A 22,500-nucleotide genomic window follows, 5' to 3' on the forward strand; every position below is an offset into this window, starting at 1 on the left:
GAAGAATGTGGCACCCTCCCAAACTTGTGTTGATTCAATCAAAGCCGGTTGTCTCTGTATGAACATATGATACCAAATCTATACATCATGAGATGCAGCACTAAACCCTGTATCAACATTTGACAGTAGTACACCTGTAATGTCTGTAAATGTAAGTGTGACTGGGCGTCCTTAATATAACTCACAGGTATATCAATCACAGGTCAGTATGTCAACTTTGTGGTTTCTAGTTTCCACAAAATGCAGATTACAGCATGCTTCAGATTACAGAATGCTTCAGATTACAGAATGCTCCAGATTACAGAATGCTTCAGATTACAGAATGCTCCATATTACAGAATGCTTCAGATTACAGAATGCTTCAGATTACAGGATGAATTGTCGGTGGTGAAGCAATGGGTGTGGTTTAAAAACCCTTTTAGTATTTTCAAAATGTTCAGAACTACAGTATTTATTATAGCCTTTTTTTAATTTCATGACATTAGATTAATTCGTTTAAGTAATTTTTTTTCTTTTTTCTGAAAACCCTTTAAAGGCACAAAGATTTATATTTTCTGAGATGTTTTTAGATGACTTGGCAGATGACCTTTTATAAAGCATCAGCATGAACCCATTCATTTGGAAACCCTTGCAGAGCTGCTAAAGGGCATAGCAAGGTCATATGGACTGGACCACAAGGAGGAGATGGGGAGCCCAGTGACTTCAATTAAACTCTGTTGAACTGATCTGAATTGAATTGAATTGAATTGAATTGAATTGAATTGAATTGAATTGAATTGAATTGATCTGAATTGAATTGAATTGAATTGAACTGATCTGAATTGAATTGAATTGAATTGAATTGAATTGAATTGAATTGATCTGAATTGAATTGAATTGAATTGAATTGAATTGAATTGAATTGAATTGAATTGAATTGAATTGAATTGAATTGAATTGAATTGAATTTGATTGAATTGAATTGAATTGATCTGACCTGTTGCACTGTTTGTTTCTGTATTGTGTTTGTTTTTGTATTGTGTTGCTATGTATATTTTGTGTAAGCACATTGAGAGCCAGTTCACCAGGTCAAATTCCTTGTTTGTGCAAACTTAACTTGGCCAATAAAATCAGATTCTGATTCTGATTGAACCCTATTGAATCTTCCCAACCCCGACCCCCGACCCTTGACCCCCAGGCTCTGCGTGCCCAGCTCCAGGCCTCAGGGAAGGAGGACCCCACCTCTCTGGAGGCCCTGGCCATCAGCGCGGCCCAGGGGCAGCTCCCGGCCGCCGAGCAGCCCGACATCGAGCAGCACCGGATCACCGTGAGCGACTGGGAGGCGGAGCGCCGGCAGCTCATCCAGAGGGAGAAGGAGAGCCGGGAGAAGATGGAGCAGATCGCACAGGAGAGGAGGGCCGCCACCGCCACCGCCAGCGCTTAGAGACTCTGTCACAAACACCCTCTCACACATACACACACACACACACACACACACACACACACACACACACACAAACTCACACTCTCTCACACACACCCACACACACTGCCACACACACCCTCTCACACTTACTCTCACACTTACTCTCACACACACACTCACACCATGCAGGCTCCCTTCAGACCCTTACCCACTCACTGTCTCCCCCCCCCCCCACCCCCCAAGACTGGGCAGCCGTCTGGACAACATGGTGGGGCCACATAGTTAATGATGTAATTAGAGATGAAAGAGCTTGTTTCTGTCATGTTCTGCATTGCTGTGTGGCAAAGAGCTCTACTGTCCTGGTCTCCCTGAACTGAATACCTTAGTATGGGAGGACATTGTGAATACGTTAGTATGGGAGGACATTGTGAATACGTTAGTAGGGAGGACATTGGTAATACCTTAGTAGGGGAGGACATTGGTAATACCTTAGTAGGGGAGGACATTGTGAATACGTTAGTAGGGAGGACATTGGTAATACCTTAGTAGGGGAGGACATTGTGAATACCTTAGTAGGGGAGGACATTGGTAATACCTTAGTAGGGAGGACATTGTGAATACCTTAGTAGGGGAGGACATTGTGAATACGTTAGTAGGGGAGGACATTGTGAATACCTTAGTAGGGGAGGACATTGGTAATACCTTAGTAGGGAGGACATTGTGAATACCTTAGTAGGGGAGGACATTGTGAATACGTTAGTATGGGAGGACATTGGTAATACCTTAGTAGGGAGGACATTGTGAATACCTTGCTCACAGTAATTGATGTCATGTTTGTTTTGTTTGGCTTTTTGTTTGTGTCCATAGATGAGTAATATGCAAAAGCAGCTGGACTTGTGTGTAATGTGGCTGTTATACCAGGCGTTTGGCCGTATGGTGTGATTAATTAAATTGAGTTTTTGGTACCTCTGTAAATAAACACGGCATCAGTAAATAAAAGTGTTAGCTCCTGGTTATCTCCTGGGATCACATGTTTGAGTTCGGTCTGAACATTTGTTTAGCCGCGCATCTTTTGTGCAAATCTACCAACATTTGCACAATGGCACCTAAGTGGGTGTAGCCTTGTTGAATATACACCCACCCACACACACACACACACACACACACACACACACACACACTCTAACACACACACACACACACACACACACACACACACACACACACACTCTAACACACACACACACACTAACACACACACACACACACACACACACACACACCCCCCAGCGTCTTCTGACATAAACAAACAGAGCAGTACTTTTCCCCTCTGCTGTTACATAACAGACTCTGTACTAGTCCTCTCACGGACGTGTGGCGAGATAACCGTCACCTCCCACAACTCAACCAGGCCATGGTGGAGAGGTGGTTACTACACCCCTGTGTCTCTTCATAGCTCATGGGAGACACACACACACACAATCAAGACACACACACAACACACACACACACAACCTCTCTCACACACACACACACACACACACACACACACGCCGTGGTAGAGAAGTGGTTACTACACCCTACCCTACTACCCCTGTGTCTCTCCATAGCTCATGTGAGACACACACACACACACAACCTCACATACACACACACACACACACACACAACCTCTCACACACACACACGCCTTGGTGGAGAGGTGGTTACTACACCCCTGTGTCTCTCCATAGCTCATGTGAGACACACACACACACACACACACACAACCTCTCACACACACACACACACGCCTTGGTGGAGAGGTGATTACTACACCCCTGTGTCTCTCCATAGCTCATGTGAGACACACACACACAATCAAGACACACACACACACACACACACACACAACCTCACATACACACACACACACACACACAACCTCTCACACACACACACGCCTTGGTGGAGAGGTGGTTACTACACCCCTGTGTCTCTCCATAGCTCATGTGAGAACGGGAGTGTTTTTGCGAGTAGGTTTTGCTGCCTTCATACCCCTGCTCTGATGGTGAATACAACGGACAAACACACACAATCAAGACACACACACACACAAGACACACACACACACACAAGACATACCAGACACACACACACACACACACACACACACACACACACACACACACACACACAAGAGACACACACACAAACACAACTGCATATTTGTCTTATCTGTGAACCCCAGCAAAGCAAAAAAAAAAAAAACTGCTTTAGATCAGCACTGGGCAGTATTACGTTCCTCGTGGTCACATCCTGAGAAATGCCACTGTTTCCACAAAGGCTACTTGTGTGGAAGGGTTCTTATCATCCTCTTCTTAACAATGCCCAGAGTGGCCCCTCTGTTGCCTCAGCAGCGACCCCAGGCTTTTCATATGGTCATGGTCATATCAGCTCAGCTCAGTGTATGTGTGTGTGTGTGTGTGTATGTGTGTGTGTGTGTCCAATTATATGGTCATATCAGCTCAGCTCAGTGTGTGTGTGTGTGTGTGTGTATGTGTGTGTGGTCATATCAGCTCAGCCCAGAGTCCAGCTACTCTCACCCGGAGATCAAGGCATAGCCTTTAGGCAGTTATTTAAAACTTTATTACACTTTACACTTTATTTAACACTTTAAATATTAACTATAATATTTAGTTATTAACTATTCTCGCCTGGAGATGAAGGGATAGCCTTTAGGTAGTTATTTAAAACTTTATTACACTTTATTTAACACTTTAAATATTAACTATAATATTTAGTTATTAACTATTCTCACCCCGATATGAAGACAGAGCCTTATTATTTAAAAAAACGTTTTTTTTTTCATTCATGAATTGCATGTATTTGCATAACTATCATGCCCCTGTATTCAGATGTGACAGAGAAACCTTGAGGGTCAGCCATCTTGAATTTACTGCATTTATTCATTCCAGTCAGGACCCCAAAGAATGTATAGATTCTGAAAGCTTGGCTAATACCCAGCAGGTCATGAAAGGATGGATGGAGACGGGAGTGTTTCTCCCATGAATACTAATTAGTAAGTCCTCATGGATGGCAGAGCTGTAGAACATTCACTTGGAGTCCCTGAGAGAGTTGGTTGTATTCAGGGGACATGAAAGTTTACAAAACAATTGGGTTCTATCGCGTTATTTAGCTGTTTCTGATTAGACGAGAGAGACGTTCCATGTGTTGGATTATCCCAGAACAACCCAACTCGGACTTTTCACAGCTAATAATAAATCACTCCGCGATGAAACATTGATGATAACCGTCAAAGTTCTTATAATTCCAAACCAAGACGTTAACAATGGAACTATTTTTGGTTTTGCGGAGAAACAATGGCTAAATAAACATTTAAAATCATTAACTTCGTGTTGAAATGTTAATTGGGCGACAATAGAATCGTTTAATAAAAGCCTCCGGCCTCGGTGGCTACGGCCGAACACCACCCGTGGGAATATCCCTTACCTACCCCACTCGCACTCGTACTATATTGCTTGAATGAGTTGACTGCTTCCAAGTCACAAACAACAGCTATTGTCTGTCAAGGACCTTCTTGTCAGGGGTATCGCCAGTTCTATCTCTGCTGCATGCCTGTGCAGAAGGCCAGCGTCTGCTGGAATCCACCATGTTCCCACGCTCTTGGGAAAGACGCTTACTTTAGAATCTCAACTTAACATGAGTCATGAAAAGGTTTATGATGGGTTATTATTTTTGTGTGTGACAGGAGAAGATGTCTGGTCTTATGTGTATGTGTGATATTAATGTGTGTGTGTGTGTGTGTGTGTGTGTGTGTGTGTGTGTGTGTGTGTGTGTGTGTAGGAGAAGATGTCTGGTCGTATGTGTATGTGTCTGTTTTTGTACTGACATTTTTCACATCCCACACAGTCCTGTCTTAGGAGTAGTCATATTTTGTGTCATGGTGTGGATAAATGCCCTCGTTTTAAAATGTTGGTTTCAAGAGAGCATAATTAAGTTTTGACAACCGTCAAGAGAGTTTCAAAAAGTGGACTTCTTGGAAGAAACACGCAAAACTTCAGGAATGTTATCTTTGACAGGATGTGGGAACAGTATGCAGTAAGCTCCTGGCCCAGTTAATAAACACAAATATTGGCAAAAACATTTGTACGCACAAGGCTCAAATTTTACAACACAAGATCACACATTAATCATCTACACTCTGATTAATGACTATAAGTAAAGGTTAAAGCTCAAATTTGATTATGATTTTGATCATTTATTTTATAATGAGAAACATTAAGGGAGAAAGGTCTGAACTGGAAATCACAGAACCAAAGCAGTCCCCATCACACAGGACCCTTTAACCAAAGCAGTCCCCATCACACAGGACCCTTTAACCAGAGCAGTCCCCATCACACAGGACCCTTTAGCCAGAGCAGTCCCCATCACACAGGACCCTTTAACCAGAGCAGTCCCCATCACACAGGACCCTTTAACTGGATAATTCCCCATCACACAGGACCATTTAACCAGATCAGTCCCCATCACACAGGACCCTTTAACTGGATAATTCCCCATCACACAGGACCCTTTAGCCAGAGCAGTCCCCATCACACAGGACCTTTTAACCAGAGCAGTCCCCATCACACAGGACCCTTTAACCAGAGCAGGGCTTGTCACACAGGACCCTTTAACCAGAGCAGTCCCCATAACACAGGACCCTTCAACCAGAGCAGATGCTGTTGAAGCTGTTACGGTGGATTCTGAAAGGTGGTGTTTCACAGGTATTTTCTAACCTTTTACACTCAGCCATTAATCAAAGCAAATATTGATCTATTGGCGGCACTCTGTTGCCTTACATGCTCCTAGACCCCCATCCCCCCACCACACACAAACGCGCGCACACACACACACACACACACACACACACACCCACACACACACACACACACACACACACACACACACACACGGAAAAAAGATGATGTGTTTGACCAGCTAATGGCTTTGCAGAACTCGCTCCCCAAAATAGAGAAAGAGTGTGTGAGTGTGTTTGTGTGTGTGTGTGCGTGTGTGTGTGTGCGTGTGTGTGTGTTTGTGTGTGTGTGTGTGTGTGTGGTCAGATGCCCTTTCATGGAAGTAAAGGAGGGGAGACATGGATTTGAGCTCAACTCAAGCTGTCAGAAAGACAAATACAGGAATACATAAACCAGGCGCCATGTCCATGCATGAGGGTGGCTGGAATGACTGTCAATCTTATGGAGAGGGCGGGACAACCAGAGAAACCAGCCAACAGAAATGGACTGAAATTAGAGTAATGAAATCATAAATGTAATGAGGTTAGAGATTCACTCTGTTAACTCATTATTTATTAAATCTATTTAAATGAATGTATTACCTCCGCCATGGCGATTAAGTGCTTACGTTTGGTTTGTTTGTTTGTCTGACGGTCAGCAGGATTCTGCAAAAACTACCAGGCCGATTTTCATGAAACTCAGTGGTTGGTTAGAGTATCCGAATCACAGGCCGGATCCACAAATTATTTTTCTCTTTTAAGTGCCCTTATACTTTTTATTGCGGTCACAATTATTGGTACCTTTAGAAATTCATATAAACAAAATGTAAGTATTTTTTCCATTTATATTATACTTTTTTTAAGTTGATATGTGTCCAGTGTTTAGGAACTCTCAAGCAGTAATCCATGACTTCCTGTTTCACTGAGATATAATTATGAGATGACACAGAGGCCAAATTCCCTCATTCAATCGTCAACATGGGAGAGATAAGAGAACACACAAGGGGGTAAAATGCGTTGACTTTCATAAGTCAGGGAATTGCTATAAAAAAAAAACACCCATATCTAACATTTTTGGGAAAAATTCAGAAGTTCAGATCAAATGAAAAAAATCCTTTTCATTTATCTACAGAATACACACATGTGCACACATAGTTTGTGTTTAATAACATCTACAAGAACTACAACAACTGATAGCCCTCAAGCCTTCATGTATTATTTAACTTATATCAGCTTGCAGCAATGCTTCACTTGTTTTTTTTAGTTATTTCCCAGTCCATTACAACGATATTCTGCATGGAAATAGGAAAGCTGAAGGTTTCTTTCCATGAACATCTATTTGATCAACCGGCTCACCTGTGCTTGTGTTTGGAGATGCGACAGCTGAAAGAGAGTAAGTGAGTGTGTGTGTGTGTGTGTGTGTGTGTGTGTGTGTGCGTGTGTGTAGTGTGTGTGTGTGTGTGTGTGTGTGTGTGTGTGTGTGTGTGTGTGTGTGTGTGTGTGTGTGTGTTGTTGTGTGGCCCTGGCTGACTTAGCACTCCTACATCCTCTGCACTGCAGGCCAGGTGTGCATACACTCAGCTCAGCCATCCAGTAGAGATAGGGCAGAACCCTTCTGTTTGTACACAGCACTCATGACTTTAAGTCACATTTGAGAGATAAGCAAGAGATTGCTGAGATAGCAAGAGAGCGGGAGAGAGAGAGTTGAACGTGTTTAGTGCATTTTAAAGTTAATTTGGCTTTATTGGCACAGCGTTTCCAGTTCATTTTATACTGTAGCAATGCGGAGACAATCGTCTGGCCTTTTGGGAAAATATTACCCTCCGGGACTGCTTAAGATTTAGATATAGTTAAAGGCACAATATGCAACAATTATGCTTCAGGATTAGGGTTAGGATAAGCAGTTTAACCTTAAAATAACAGCTTAAAAAAAATTGGGGCGCTACAATGACTTTTAATATGGAGAATTGCGTCCGTGCCATGGCATAGCAGGGTCGATAGGCATATAACTGCCTTCTGTAGTTTTGCCTGCCGATGCCCGCCGACCTGACTTTGATTACCTTCTGCTGATCTAAGTAGCTTATTTGCCGTCTTGCTTAGTCTTGTGTTGCACATGATTGATGTTTGACTGTGTAAGGACAGTCGTTGAGTAATTAGTTTGTCATAATGTCAGCACATTTCAAGAGATTTCGTTAGTTTTAGCTGATAGCATACCTTTAGCGAATAGCTATTAATCCTTAATGCACCTTTAACAGCGTTAAGTTACATTTGAGAGATAAACAAGAGCTTGTTGACATAGCAAGAGAACGGGAGAGAGACAGTTGACCGTGTTTAGTGCGTATTACCCTCATCGACTGCTTAAAATATATATACCCTCTAGCTCTCCTTTACATTGCACATTCACTTTTGCACACCTGCACTGCTTTCTTTTGCATTTTACCCCTTACTTTACTTCTTTATATACACTCTATTTATATATACATCTGTTTACATACTGTGTTCTGTAGTACTTATGTTATGTCTAGTACTTAGTGTGCTCCTATGTTTTTATGTTATGTTATGTAGTAGTACTTACTTATTGTGTGTGTATGTTTGTGTTTTTATGTTTTTATGTTTACTGTATGCACCTATGCACCAGAAAAAATTTCAAGTAGGCGCATACCTACGTGACAATAAATCTGTTTCTGATTCTGATTCTGATTCTGATTAAGATTTAGATATAGGTGCCATAGAAGTGAAAAAGTGCTCAGTATTTCAAAGAGATCAAGCTCTGGGCTCTTCCCCTTAAGAGATCAAGATCTAGGCTCTATCTCTCGAGAGGTCAAGCTCCTCGGGTTATGCCTAAAGGACTCATGATGGTACCTTTCTGAACCTTTCCACATTTAGGGTAGGAGAGACCCCCGGCAACCCCTGGTTAAACCCCTACCTGGTTAAACCCCTACCTGGTTAAACCCCTACCTGGTTAAACCCCTCCCTGGTTAAACCCCTCCCTGGTTAAACCCCTCCCTGGTTAAACCTCTCCCTTGTTAAACCCGTACCTGGTTAAACCCCTACCTGGTTAAACCCCTACCTGGTTAACCCCCTCCCTGGTTAAACCTCTCCCTTGTTAAACCTGTACCTGGTTAAACCCCTACCTGGTTAAACCCCTACCTGGTTAAACCCCTGTTAGACCCCTGGTTTAACCCCTAGTAAACCCTGTTTAAACCCCAAGTAACCCAGGTTAACTCCCTGTTAACTTATCAAGACTTGAGTCCATGAGATAGTGCTGATGCAGTGTTATGATGCAGGTAGCCTGTGGGTGGCGCCACTGATCCAAAGTGGGTGTGCGAGTCTTTGCTCTCCTGTGCTTGTGTATGCAAGCCCTTATGGCCATCTGAAATCAACATGGCACCTGCTAATATGTTTGTGTGTGAATAACGCTTTAACAATAATTTAGCGAGTAAATCATTTCTCGTAAGAAACTGTCTTTCACCAATGGCTGTGTCCTCATTTAAGAACAGATAGGTGGAGGAGGAGGACATATTGCTTGAGGGGCTTTTGTCCTCTAAACCTGATTTGTGAGTGTGTTTGATGCTGAACATATGGCACAGTAAGAGACCTTATGTCATGTCTGAGAGTATATGCTCACATACAGATGACAAGAGGAAGTGAATCTGGTGCTTTTCAACCCACAGAATCACATTACGGTGACTGTCCAGGACCCTCTCCTGATTGGATTACGAAACAAGTCATCACTGGGGTAGCACAGTCTGGGCACGTTTCTCTCGTCCTCTTCGCCTCCATAGTCATAATTCATCATCGTCATCATCATCATCATCATCATCATCATTATCATTTTCTCGTTTCCCTGTTTCTCTCCCTCGGCTTCATCATCTACATCATCCTCTTTGTCATCTCTGTCATGTTCTTCATCTCGTGACTATTCAAATCTTGAATGCGAAGTACATTTTACATGTAGACCATCAACTCCTTTTGAACACTGACTGATAACTACTTTAATAGCAGAGTGTGTGTTCTCTTCCTACGTGCGCCTGTGTGTGTGTGTGAATGTCAGTGGGACATTTGTGTTAGAGAATGCCCTGCACTTTGTTAGAAGATATGTTTTGCTCATCCAACAGGTGGTTGGATGTTCAAGGACTGAGAACTTAAAAAGGAGACTGCACTTCAGAAAGCTGTTTGAGATCTGAAAGAAGAGACTGCACTTCAAAATGCTGTTTTTCTGTGTTGTGAGAAAATTCTATTTCCCATTCATACAAAAATGTAAGCAATGTACTATTACATCAGCTAGCTTGTACAAAACAGCTCATACTAATACATGTGTATTATTATTATAACTAGATATGCCTTCACTTTTGTTATTATCTTCATCAAAGTAGTCATTGTGGAAGTGAATCAGAGCCATTCCACTCAGATATGTTGTTGCTTGTTCTTTATGTTACGTAACATATGTTTTTCCAGTGACCACCCATATCTCTGTCATAAACCCATTACACTTGAGAGGAATTCATGATGACCATTTAGCCCTACAATATCACCCATATTTAGCCTTCCACCCCATGTTAGTTTTCATACACACCACACACACACACACACACACACACACACACACACACACACACACACACACACACACACACACACACGCACACAGAAAGAGTTAGAGAGACAGAGAGTGAGAGAAAAAGAGGGAGTGAGAGAGAGGGATTTAGAGAAAGAGAGGGAGTGAGAGGGAGTGAGAGAAAGAGAGAGAGAAAAAGAGGGAGTGAGAGAGAGGGATTTAGAGAAAGAGAGGGAGTGAGAGGGAGTGAGAGAAAGAGTGAGAGAAAGAGAGGGAGTGAGAGAGAGAAAGGGAGTGAGAGATAGAGGGAGATAGAGAGAGCGATAGAAAAAGAGAGAGAGAGGGAGTGAGAGGTAGAGAGAGAGAGAGAGAGCGACATAGAAAAGGAGAGAGAGAGGGAGTGAGAGAGAGAAAGGGAGTGAGAGATAGAGGGAGATAGAGAGAGCGATAGAAAAAGAGAGAGAGAGAGGTAGTGAGAGAACGAGAGGGGGTAAAGAGAGAGGGAGTGAGAGTGTCCACCGCTGTTGTGGCTAGGCACAGGTCACAATCACTTGAAAAGAGACACAAATTCATACATCACATGAAATCAAAATCTCATTAAATGTTCAAAATGTGATCTTCGAGAATGATTTAGCAGATTAGTTCTATGGGAAATTCCCACAAATGTCCACTTCAACATTACCATCACTGTGTAATCACGTGACCTGACAAACTAAACGTCAGTGCCTTGACTAAAAGAATTCAGCCTCAAGCATATCTAATTATATGCAGAGAACTCCCATCAGCTTCACCACAAACGCCACATTTTGATTTCACTTCAAATATATGGATAAACATTACATTGGAGAGCGACTTCAAAGGATGAAAGATTGGAATGGCAACAATTCTTTTCACTTGGCTGACAGTCCCATAAATCTGCCTTTACTTGTTGGTAAATAGAGAGCAATAATTGTATTCTACTCAGAGTGGTTGTTACGGCTCGAAATAGAAGGGCCTTCAGCGATTGAACAGCCAGGTGATAATTTGAAACCTCAGCTCTTTTTATACGGCACAAGAATTTGTGGCTGCAGGTTTTTTTCCTTCCCCTCAATTTTTCTTCCCTACAAGAAAATACAATTCAGATTTGGAGCTCTTCCTTATCAAAGTTGAGGAAATCTAATTATAAGAATCCATAAGAGATGGTCAAGCTACTTAATAGCCTCCTAGAAGTTTGCTTGAAAGTCTGGAAATATGCCTTCATAACTGACATCATTTATTTGAAACAGTGGGTTTCAACACGCCTCTCAACATGCCCCAGTGACAGGAATATAAAGCATTACAAAGTTACAGAGTTACAATAAATATAAGCTACAATTTTAATAGCTGAGTGTATGCATATAATTATAAATCGTAAACACTGTCAAACTACAGATCTACAAAGACACGATAAGTAAAGAAAGTCTGTTTTAGTCTGAATTACCAAAGTATGCTTCTCCGTGAAGATATGACACAGGTTGTGTTCCTGCCAGATCATGGAAAACCTTGGGGATTTGTGCAGTTTCATTACGTGCTAACAAACAACCATAATTGTCGCTTGGCTCAAGTTTATGTTCTACGGTAGGTGACTTTCGTGTTAAACGGCCTGTCCTCAGAGACGGGGTCAGGGCGGAGTAGAGAGGAGGTTAAATGCCGAGGGGGGTTCTTTTTCTTTTCTTTTTTTTTTGAAGAGCCGGTACAGTGGCTTATCTCGTGGTGGGAAGTGAGTCAAGTCACCCCTCCATCGGTGCGCGCAGAGTTTCAATGCACGAGAGAGCGAGACGACTGGTAAAAAATGACTTTTGCAAGTGGACATGAATCTTCAGCCGCTACATTGCGTGGAAAGCTTGGAAGAACATTTAAATACACTCTTCACACATTGCTCCAAAAACAGTGATAAGTCCGGTCCTTTTCCGCGTTCTTAAGAATGGAAGAAACTAAAGTGAGTAACACTACCGTGTCCTCGCGGGGCATGATACCCACCATTCCCTCGGTGATGTTCATCTTTGGGGTGGTAGGCAACGTCATAGCCATCGTTGTGCTTTGCAAATCCAGAAAGGAGCAGAAGGAGACAACGTTTTACACTTTAGTGTGTGGTCTTGCTGTTACGGATCTTTTGGGAACCATCTTAGCCAGTCCCGTCACCATCGCTACATATGTCAAAGGCTCCTGGCCCGACGGGGACCCGCTCTGCCAATATTTCGGATTTTGCTTACTTTTCTTTTCATTGGCCGGACTTAGTTTAATATGTGCTATGTCGATAGAAAGATACCTGGCAATCAACCACGCTTATTTTTACAATGAATATGTCAATCAGAAACTGGCAGGCTTGACACTCTTCGGCATATATGTATCCAACATACTTTTCTGCGCGTTACCAAGCATGGGCTTCGGGGAGGTGAAGATGCAATACCACCAAACGTGGTGCTTCATCGACTGGAGGAGTAACGTGACGAAGAACGCAGTCTACTCGTACATGTATGCGGGGCTCAGCTCTGTCCTCATCCTAGTGACAGTGATCTGTAACGTGCTGGTGTGCGGGGCTCTGATCCGAATGCACCGGAGATTCGTGCGGAGGATGTCACTCGGGAATGAACCAGATATCGGGAAAAGACGCAGCTTTGGTCGCTTGGCGGGCGCAGAAATACAAATGGTCATACTGCTGATTTGCACATCTGTCGTCATCCTAATTTGTTCAATTCCTCTTGTTGTAAGTGTCCAATAAATGGCGCTTAACTTTAAGCACACTAACGCAAACATAATATGTTTTTCAGGATATCCCCATTTAGCCAAGCACGACGGTTTAGCTGTGGCTGAAACGCAGAACCTTCTGGTCATCAGGCCACATGTTTACTGTCATAATTATCAATAATTTGAGTGTGTTACTGTAAAACGTACCCAATAACCTAGTGGGTTGAATAGGGTGGGGAGTTACAGTTCCTTTTCACTTTTAGCAAGTTTTCCGATATTTTTAGAACTCTATTGACTTCAAACTCTCAGTAAGGGTCGTTTTGCACGTTTTGTTTTCCTTCATGACATGGGTGCTTTACGGCAGGCAGATATCAGTTCTTGAGTTTGAATAGAAAGCACTAAAAGTCATGTGTTTGCATTGTAGTGGGGGATAAGTGTTTTCACATTCTAGGAATGTTAAGAGGCTGTCGGAAACGCATTGAAGTCCTCACTCAGTCAAATGTGGCTTAGGGATTTGTTGAGGGAAAGTGCAAGGAAAACAGAAAGAAATTATGTCTGCATCCATACCCACACACACATGCAGACACACACACACACACTCAGAAACGTGCTCAGATCTTATTGTGAAATAGATTTAGGTTCTTCCAGGCCCTGGTCTTGGAGTAGTTTGGTCTTGGAGTTGCCTTGCCCATAGTCTTAGTAAAGCAGATGGCTGTTATTTTGGCAGATATCAGTCCTGTTGTTTGCGACTCAACAGGAAGAATCCCTATTGTGTCTGATGATGTCATGTCACTAAATCTGTCTGAAGAACTAAAAAACACACAATGTTACAGTAACATTGTCTCCAAAATTGATCAACAGTTCAACCCATGTTATTTTGGCGTCTGTGAAATAGGTTCGCATTCAAAAAATGGCATTCTCTTCAAGTTATTCTGTGCAGCACATTCTTGTCTTATCCGTCAGATATGTGCTCGTACTTGTTGTGAGGGATTACAGCAGCAAAAAGGAAACAACTCTCTTCCCTCCAAGAAAGACGCAGGGGCTGTGGTTTTACAGTATCATGTGCAGTTATCTAGTGATAAGTTTCTAGACAAATGCTTGCTTGTGTTTTTATGTTAACATCACAGTGTGTCAAGTGTCTGTCCAGCCGTTTGTGTGGGATCTCTATGATAATAATAAATAATAATTATTCATTTTATTTTTAATTTCTATGATCCACTGTGATAAGCATGTTGCGTTAGTCCCTACTTCAGTCTACATGTCCAATCAATGCTCTCTGTTCATTTGGTTTATCCAACCAGTTTCTTCTACTGATTGTTCGTTGTATCCATGGTTTCAAACCAGGCCCAGGTGTTCATCAACCAGCTGTACCTGACAGAGGTGGAGAAGAGGATTGAGAAGAACCCTGATCTCAAAGCCATCCGGATTGCCTCGATCAACCCCATCCTGGATCCCTGGATATACATCCTGCTTAGGAAAGCTGTGCTCCTGAAGCTGATTCAGCACATCAAGTGCCTCTTCTGCAAGGTGGGGGCCTTTCACGCCGGGCAGCAGGGGGGGGGGCAGGGGGCCTTCCACTGCCGGGACGGGCAGCAGCAGCTTTCGTCCATCATCTCACGGGACGGGGGGTCCCTGGCCTCTCGCGACCTGAGGGAGGTGAGCAGCACCTCTCAGACCCTCCTTTACCTGCCGGAGGGCTCCGAGGGGTACAGCTGGCAGGCGGAGGGGCCCCACCGTTCTAAATGCCCCTCCCCAATGGAACCCCACCGCTCTAAATGCCCCTCCCCAATGGAACCCCACTGCTCTAAATGCCCCTCCCCAATGGAACCCCACCGCTCTAAATGCCCCTCCCCAATGGAACCCAACCGCTCTAAATGCCCCTCCCCAAAGGAACCCCACCACTCTAAATGCCCCTCTCCAAAGGAACCCCACCGGTGTAAATGCCCCTCCCCAAAGGAACACCAGCGCTCTAAATGCCCCTCCCCAATGGAACCCGACCGCTCTAAATGCCCCTCCCCGGAGGCAGAGGAAAGGGCAAGACCCATCCCAGATGAGTCTTCGTCATAGGGGAAGGAGGCACCTCTGAATGGGGCTCATGAGGCGTGGTCAGAGGGGAAGGAGCTGCCTCTGAATGGGGCTCATGAGGCGTGGTCAGAGGGGAAGGAGCTGCCTCTGAATGGGGCTCATGAGGCGTGGTCAGAGGGGAAGGAGCTGCCTCTGAATGGGGCTCATGAGGCGTGGTCAGAGGGGAAGGAGGCGCCTCTGAATGGGGCTCATGAGGGCTATCAGACATTCCAGAAGGAGAGCATCTGAGAGGTGCAGGAGAACTGAAACAAAAACACTGAAAAACTATAGAGCTGTTAGCACCTCCTCTGTCCTCTGTCCTGTGTCCTGTGCCCCTAACCCCCACCCCGAACCTCCCCCCCCCCCCCCCCGACACACACACACAAACACACACACACACACACACCGACACACACACACACACACACACGCACACACGCACGCACGCACGCACGCACGCACGCACACACACACACACACACACACACACACACCGACACACACACACACACACACGCACGCACGCACGCACGCACGCACGCACACACACACACACACACACACACACACACCGACACACACACACACACACACACGCACACACGCACGCACGCACGCACGCACGCACGCACGCACGCACACACACACACACACACCGACACACACACACACACACACACACACGCACGCACGCACGCACGCACGCACACACACACACACACACACACACACACACACACACACACCACACTCACTGACGACTAACGTTACATATGCACATACTCAAAAGCAGACTAACCCAGACTCAAAGGCAGCTGAATAAACTCCATCCGTGAACTCCATTTGGCTCAGGAGGGTCAGACTCCTAAGATTGTTGGACACTGGATATCAGATACTTTTATACCTATTTCTGTCATCTACGTACAGTAAACGTCTATATATCATAAGATTCATTATGCTCAGGAGGGCTCTTAACTGAGGTTGACCGAGTAGTTTAGTTGCCTTGTTTGGTATCTCCATGAACTGAGGGAGAGACACTGAGGCACACACACACACACACACACGCACGCACGCACGCACGCACGCACGCACGCACGCACGCACGCACGCACGCACGCACGCACGCACGCACGCACGCACGCATGCACGCACGCACGCACGCACACGCACACACACACACACACACACAGATGTGCGCTGGTATCTCCATGTACTGGGGGGGGGGGGGACACTGAGGCAGATGTGGGCTCCTTTTGTTGTACACCTTTTTTTTTTTGAACATTGTATTTATTGATTTTTGCTTTACAACATGCAGGTAGTAAAGACAGCGCAAATGAAAATACATGGTTGTAAACTTTTCACCCCACTGCCCCACCCTATTTCGTATGAGGAGATCATAGGTTTGCAGGGATACAAAGAAAATAAAAACAATAAGAAGGGTGACTTCACTCACCCCCCCTCCCTCCCTCACCCTCCCTCACCCCCCCCCCCACACACACACACACACCTTCCCTCACCCCCACACACACACACACACACACACACCCTCCCTCACCCTCCCTCACCCCCACACACACACACACACCCTCCCTCACCCTCCCTCACCCCCACACACACACACACACACCCTCCCTCACCCCCCCCCCCCACACACACACACACACACACCCTCCCTCACCCCCCCCCCCCACCCACACACACACACACACACACCCTCCTTATCCCTAGACATGCAGGCATCCCTTTTGTTGTACACTTGTACATAACACTCGTCCTAAATATGTCACCAAACTAACTATTGTTTTTGTGTACATCCACTCTTGAACATATGCCACTATGCAGGTGACCTTACACCACTTAACCTGTATGGATGGATATCTCTGTATACTGGTTTTACTGAGATTCTGTAAAGTAAATAAAGTTATGATATAATATCTCACCCTATTGTTGTACAGTACGTATTGAATGAACAGTTTAGAAGAGTTTTTGTGCTGGTTTGTTTACAGAATGAGGATTTCAGAATCAGGTTTTATTGGCCAAGTAAGTTTGCACAAGCACAGCTCCTTTTCAGACCCGTTTCTATACATTGGGACATGGGAAAAGGTTGAGGTAGATAGGAAATAGTTGAAAGTATGTTTCTACGTATATTAAGTTTGTTATTTGACATGAAATACAATTATAATTTAAACATAACTTCTTTATATATACCTGAAGTCTTTAGGTCATTTATTTTGTTATTAGGGTTAATATTATAAACAAAATAGGTAGTAAACACGCATTAATACTATACATTAGATAGGTAGTAGACAAGCATTAATACTATACATGAGATATGTAGTAGACACTTATCAATACATTAGATAGGTAGTAAACAAGGATTAATAAAACTATACGTAAGATAGGTAGTAGACACTTATTAATACTACTATACATTAGATAGGTAGTAAACAAGGGTTAATAATACTATACATTAGATAGGTAGTAGACACTTATTAATACTACTATACATTAGATAGGTACTAAACACACATTAATAAAACTATACATTGGATAGGTAGTTAACAACCTTTAATACTTTACATTAGATAGGGAAATACGTAACTCTTCACATTGATATACGCATGCTCACACGCATTCATACACGCGCACATCGATATGCGCATGCTCACACACGTTCATACACGCACAAACAAACACATTGTGTTTTTATTTCCATTTAGGTTCAAGGCTGCAATTTCAGGATCATCACAGGCTGACTAATAAGGCTGTCTAATAAGGCCACATCGGATCCATGCGGACGGAGAGAATGTTCTTCTCTCAAGAAACAGAGATAACAAACATGGACCACAGTGTGTCCCGTCCAGAGCACACACACACACACACACACACACACACACACACACACACACACACACACACACACACACACACATTTGATTGCTTTTATTTGGATCCACAAGACAAGCGACAAGATACAGGATCCAAATACTTTGGGAAGAGTCTTTGACAGGGTGACAGGTCTGATAGGTTTACAAACTTTTACCAGTTCTCTTGATACTGTAACACTCAAGAGTCAAGGATAAACAAAACATCTTCGACTCCATATTTGCTTGCTACCAATGATAGCTGAAACAGAGCAGAATTTTGCTAGTTTTTTTGCCCCCTTTTTATGCAGCCCCCCCATCTGCAGCCCTCTGACAACATTCTTATGTACATGGCCTAAACTTCCAAAGACAAGAATTATTAATCTACAGTCATATCCCAGCTGGCGAATGAGTTCCATTAATGATTGATATTTCAGTAGCTTGGAATAATAGCAAGTCTCCATATACAAATCAAAACAGCAGCCTACTTCAATAATAAATACAGAGTTCACAGATTAATTTACAATTACAATATCTGGGGTGTTTGGAATGTTTTTAAAGTACTCATTGTCAAGTATATTATGATGAAACCAGTTCAATTTCACAGTGCTATGAAGGTAAAACCTGCCATCATGTCACACACACACACACACACACACACACACACACACACACACACACACACACACACACACACACACACACACACACACACACACACACACACACACACACACACACAGGAGGAGAGATAGACAAATATTTACTTCAATACAAAACACAAAAGGTGACATAGTAGGACAACATCCCCCCTAATCTCTCAAACTGTGAGACTACTAATCCCCGCAAACAGATGCCTTCTCCACTAGAAAGAGACTGTTGGCAGTCCTGGGAGCTCTGGGCGACAGCCTACACAATCACACACACACTCACACACTCACACACACACACACACACTCACACACACACACACACTCACACATACACACACGCACACACGCACACACACAAACACAAACTATCCCACGTACAGTAAGAGATGCAGTCCATGACTCCGTTTCGTGAAAGGTTGTTTATATTCAACAGCCAATCAAAATGCACCCCTCCCTCCCGTGCTCCTGAAGCACAGGTGTTGATTGGCTGGGATCGTTTATGACTCCGCAAACACTTATTGGCCAGCTAGAGGATCGATTATGACTCCGCAAACACTGATTGGCCAGCTAGAGGATCGATTATGACTCCGCAAACACTGATTGGCCAGCTAGAGGATCGTTTATGACTCCGCAAACACTGATTGGCCAGCTAGAGGATCGTTTATGACTCCGCAAACACTTATTGGCCAGCTAGAAGATCGTTTATGACTCCGCAAACACTGATTGGCCAGCTAGAGGATCGTTTATGACTCCGCAAACACTGATTGGCCAGCTAGAGGATCGTTTATGACTCCGCAAACACTGATTGGCCAGCTAGAGGATCGTTTATGACTCTGCAAACACTGATTGGACAGCTAGAGGATCGTTTATGACTCCGCAAATACTGATTGGCCAGCTAGAGGATCGTTTATGACTCCGCAAACACTGATTGGCCAGCTAGAGGATCGTTTATGACTCCGCAAACACTGATTGGCCAGCTAGAGGATCGTTTATGACTCCGCAAACACTGATTGGCCAGCTAGAGGATCGTTTATGACTCCGCAAACACTGATTGGCCAGCTAGAGGACTGCGTGGAGCAATTCGACTCATTTGACAAAAAGTGTATTGGATTAGAATCACGGTCTGTACCTTTAAATGTCCTTTAATGACACCTCCCCTCAATTACTGTCCACTCCAAGTTCACGATCCTTAAAGGCACAGTATGCAACAATTATGCTTCAGGATTAGGGTTAGGATAAGCAGTTTAACCTTAAAATAACATATAAAAAAAATTGGGGCGCTACAATGACATTTAATATGGAGAATCGCGTCGGTGCCATTGGCATAGCAGGGTCGATAGGCATATAACTGCGTTATGTAGTTTTGCCTGCCGCAGCCTGCCGACCTGACTTGCTTACCTTCTGCCGATCTAGTAGCTTATTTGCCGTCTTGCTTAGTCTTGTGTTGCACATGATTGATGTTTGACTGTGTAAGGACAGTCGTTGAGTAATTAGTTTGTCATAATGTGAAAGTCAGCATATTTCAAGAGATTTCGTTAGTTGTAGCTGCTAGCATACCTTTAGCGAATAGCTATTAATCCTTAATGCACCTTTAAGAACCTGTCAGACTATAATACTTACACATATGGAACAAGCAGTTCAGTTGTAAAAAAAAAAAAAAAACTATTGCGTGTTGTGTAAAATAGCTTCTTTGGTACAGACTTGTGAGTGATGCGAAAGCTAAATCATACTAGCCTTGAGCACAGCTAGCGTGCTGTAGTGTCACAAAGACAGAGTCACTGCTAAAAGCTGCTAGCCTTGAGCAGAGCTAGCCTTGAGCTTGGCTAGCGTGCTGTAGTGTCACAAAGACAGAGTGACTGCTGAATGCTGCTAGCCTTGAGCATAGCTAGCGTGCTGTGGCGTCACAAAGAGAGAGAGAGACCCCTGAGATTAGGGTAGTGTCACACTCTCTGAGGCTGAGTATGACCAGAGCTTTAGGATAGGAATATACTAACCCCTCGGTGCACTGCTAATGCTTGCGTAAACATGCGGGGGGCTCAGCGTGCAGGCTTAACTCTGCGGTTCACAGGCAGGGGCAGCTGCTAGTTCCCATGAAATGATTTCTGAATGGAACGCCGGCCCGGGTGAATTAGGGGATCCAACCGAAGTCATTTAAATGTGACGGAGAGGCCGGTATGTGTGTGTGTGTTATGTTATGGAAGTGACATCATCTGGGCTGGATGTGTTTGTGTGTGTGTGTGTGAGGGGTGGGGGTGGCACGCATGCTTCTGTGCAGGGACATGCACAGGAATTTTCAATGGCAGTTGCTCTGCCCTGGAAAAAAGGGGCAACATGTACATTTTTGTCACCGCCGCTGCCACGCCCCCGTCCCCTGATCCCATATTCCACAACTATTTTATCTAGGCATGCATGGAGTTCTACAAGGTAATACTATTTTAAAAATACATATATTTCCTATGGAGGGGCAACTTCAGTCGAGGAGGGCAAACGGGCAGTTGCCCGAGCAACCGTAGCCCCCTCCTGTGCACGTCCCCGCTTCTGCGGGTGAATCAGACTGAGTATGTCATCTGTTTTGCAATGAAGCGGCCTGTAGATTTAAAGCAATAGATTTAAACTTTAGGGGGATACCCTAATCTTTTACAAATTCAGTCTGCACCCATCTGTGAGTCCCTTGTTCTGTATTTTTGATCTTGTCTTATTACATCTAACTTACTCTTGCAATGACTGTTGATTACAGCGATGATCGATCCGACAGCGAAGACAGTGTCTCCAACCATCTCTTTCTAGTCTTTCTCTCATCAGTCCCATGTGTGAAAGACTAGAAAAAGTGAGTGAAAGTCCTCTCTATGGCAGAGGTGGTGTAGACACACACACTCTGAAATCCACCTCTGCATTTAACCCATCCAGTGAAGTGACACACACACAGTTAAGTGATGTTTCACACTAACCCGGAGCAGTGGGCTGCCATTGATGGCGCCCGGGGAGCAGTGATCGGGGTTAGGTGCCTTGCTCAACCCTCAGCCGTGGATGTGGGCATGGGAGAGCAGTGCTCTACCACTTCCCCCGCCCACATTTTTCCTACTGGTCAGGGATTGAACCGGACACCCTCCGGTTACCAGCCCGAAACCCTAACCAGTAGGCCACAGCTGCCCACTAGAAAGTGATTGTTGGAGACAAAGCAAGCTTCCTATATGTTTCACATTTAATTAAGTAGGTTAGTATAGGATTCCATATTGTAACTTGAATTGAATGGGTAACTTAGTTGACCATGGGTTTTGTCTGACCTGTTGTGAAATGTTTTATGAGCTAAGAGAGTTACTCAGGGCTTGGAGGTAAGGGGATCCTATGTATAGAAAGTGATTGTCTGATACTACTTGTGTGTGTTTTTTTGTGTGTGCTTGCACATTCTGTTTTTCGAGTGCAGACTTAAACATGATATGAATTTGAATCAGTTCTAATAGCAGATTTGA

At 44.0% G+C, this 22,500-nt stretch overlaps 2 protein-coding genes across 2 annotated transcripts in view; both read left to right on the forward strand.

Annotated features, from left to right (window-relative positions):
- Nucleotides 1–2,436, forward strand: part of mrps27 (mitochondrial ribosomal protein S27) — a gene marked incomplete at its 5' end in the record, with an annotated part of 10,459 nt that extends 8,023 nt beyond the window's left edge. Inside the window, one exon of the mRNA XM_080852448.1 lies at nucleotides 1,178–2,436. Coding sequence (XP_080708574.1) covers nucleotides 1,178–1,423 — 246 coding nt within the window. The 3' untranslated portion in view covers nucleotides 1,424–2,436. The remainder of the gene's footprint in view (nucleotides 1–1,177) is intronic.
- Nucleotides 2,437–12,685: 10,249 nt separating this feature from the next.
- On the forward strand, nucleotides 12,686–15,696 carry ptger4a (prostaglandin E receptor 4 (subtype EP4) a; the record flags this gene model as incomplete). The annotated part of the gene is made up of 4 exons (XM_080852823.1): nucleotides 12,686–13,468; nucleotides 14,794–15,184; nucleotides 15,434–15,514; nucleotides 15,695–15,696. Coding segments are annotated over 4 exons (1,257 nt in total).
- Nucleotides 15,697–22,500: the final 6,804 nt, after the last annotated feature.

This window comes from Sprattus sprattus (assembly GCF_963457725.1).
Source record: "Sprattus sprattus genome assembly, chromosome: 15".
Lineage (NCBI taxonomy): Eukaryota > Metazoa > Chordata > Actinopteri > Clupeiformes > Clupeidae > Sprattus > Sprattus sprattus.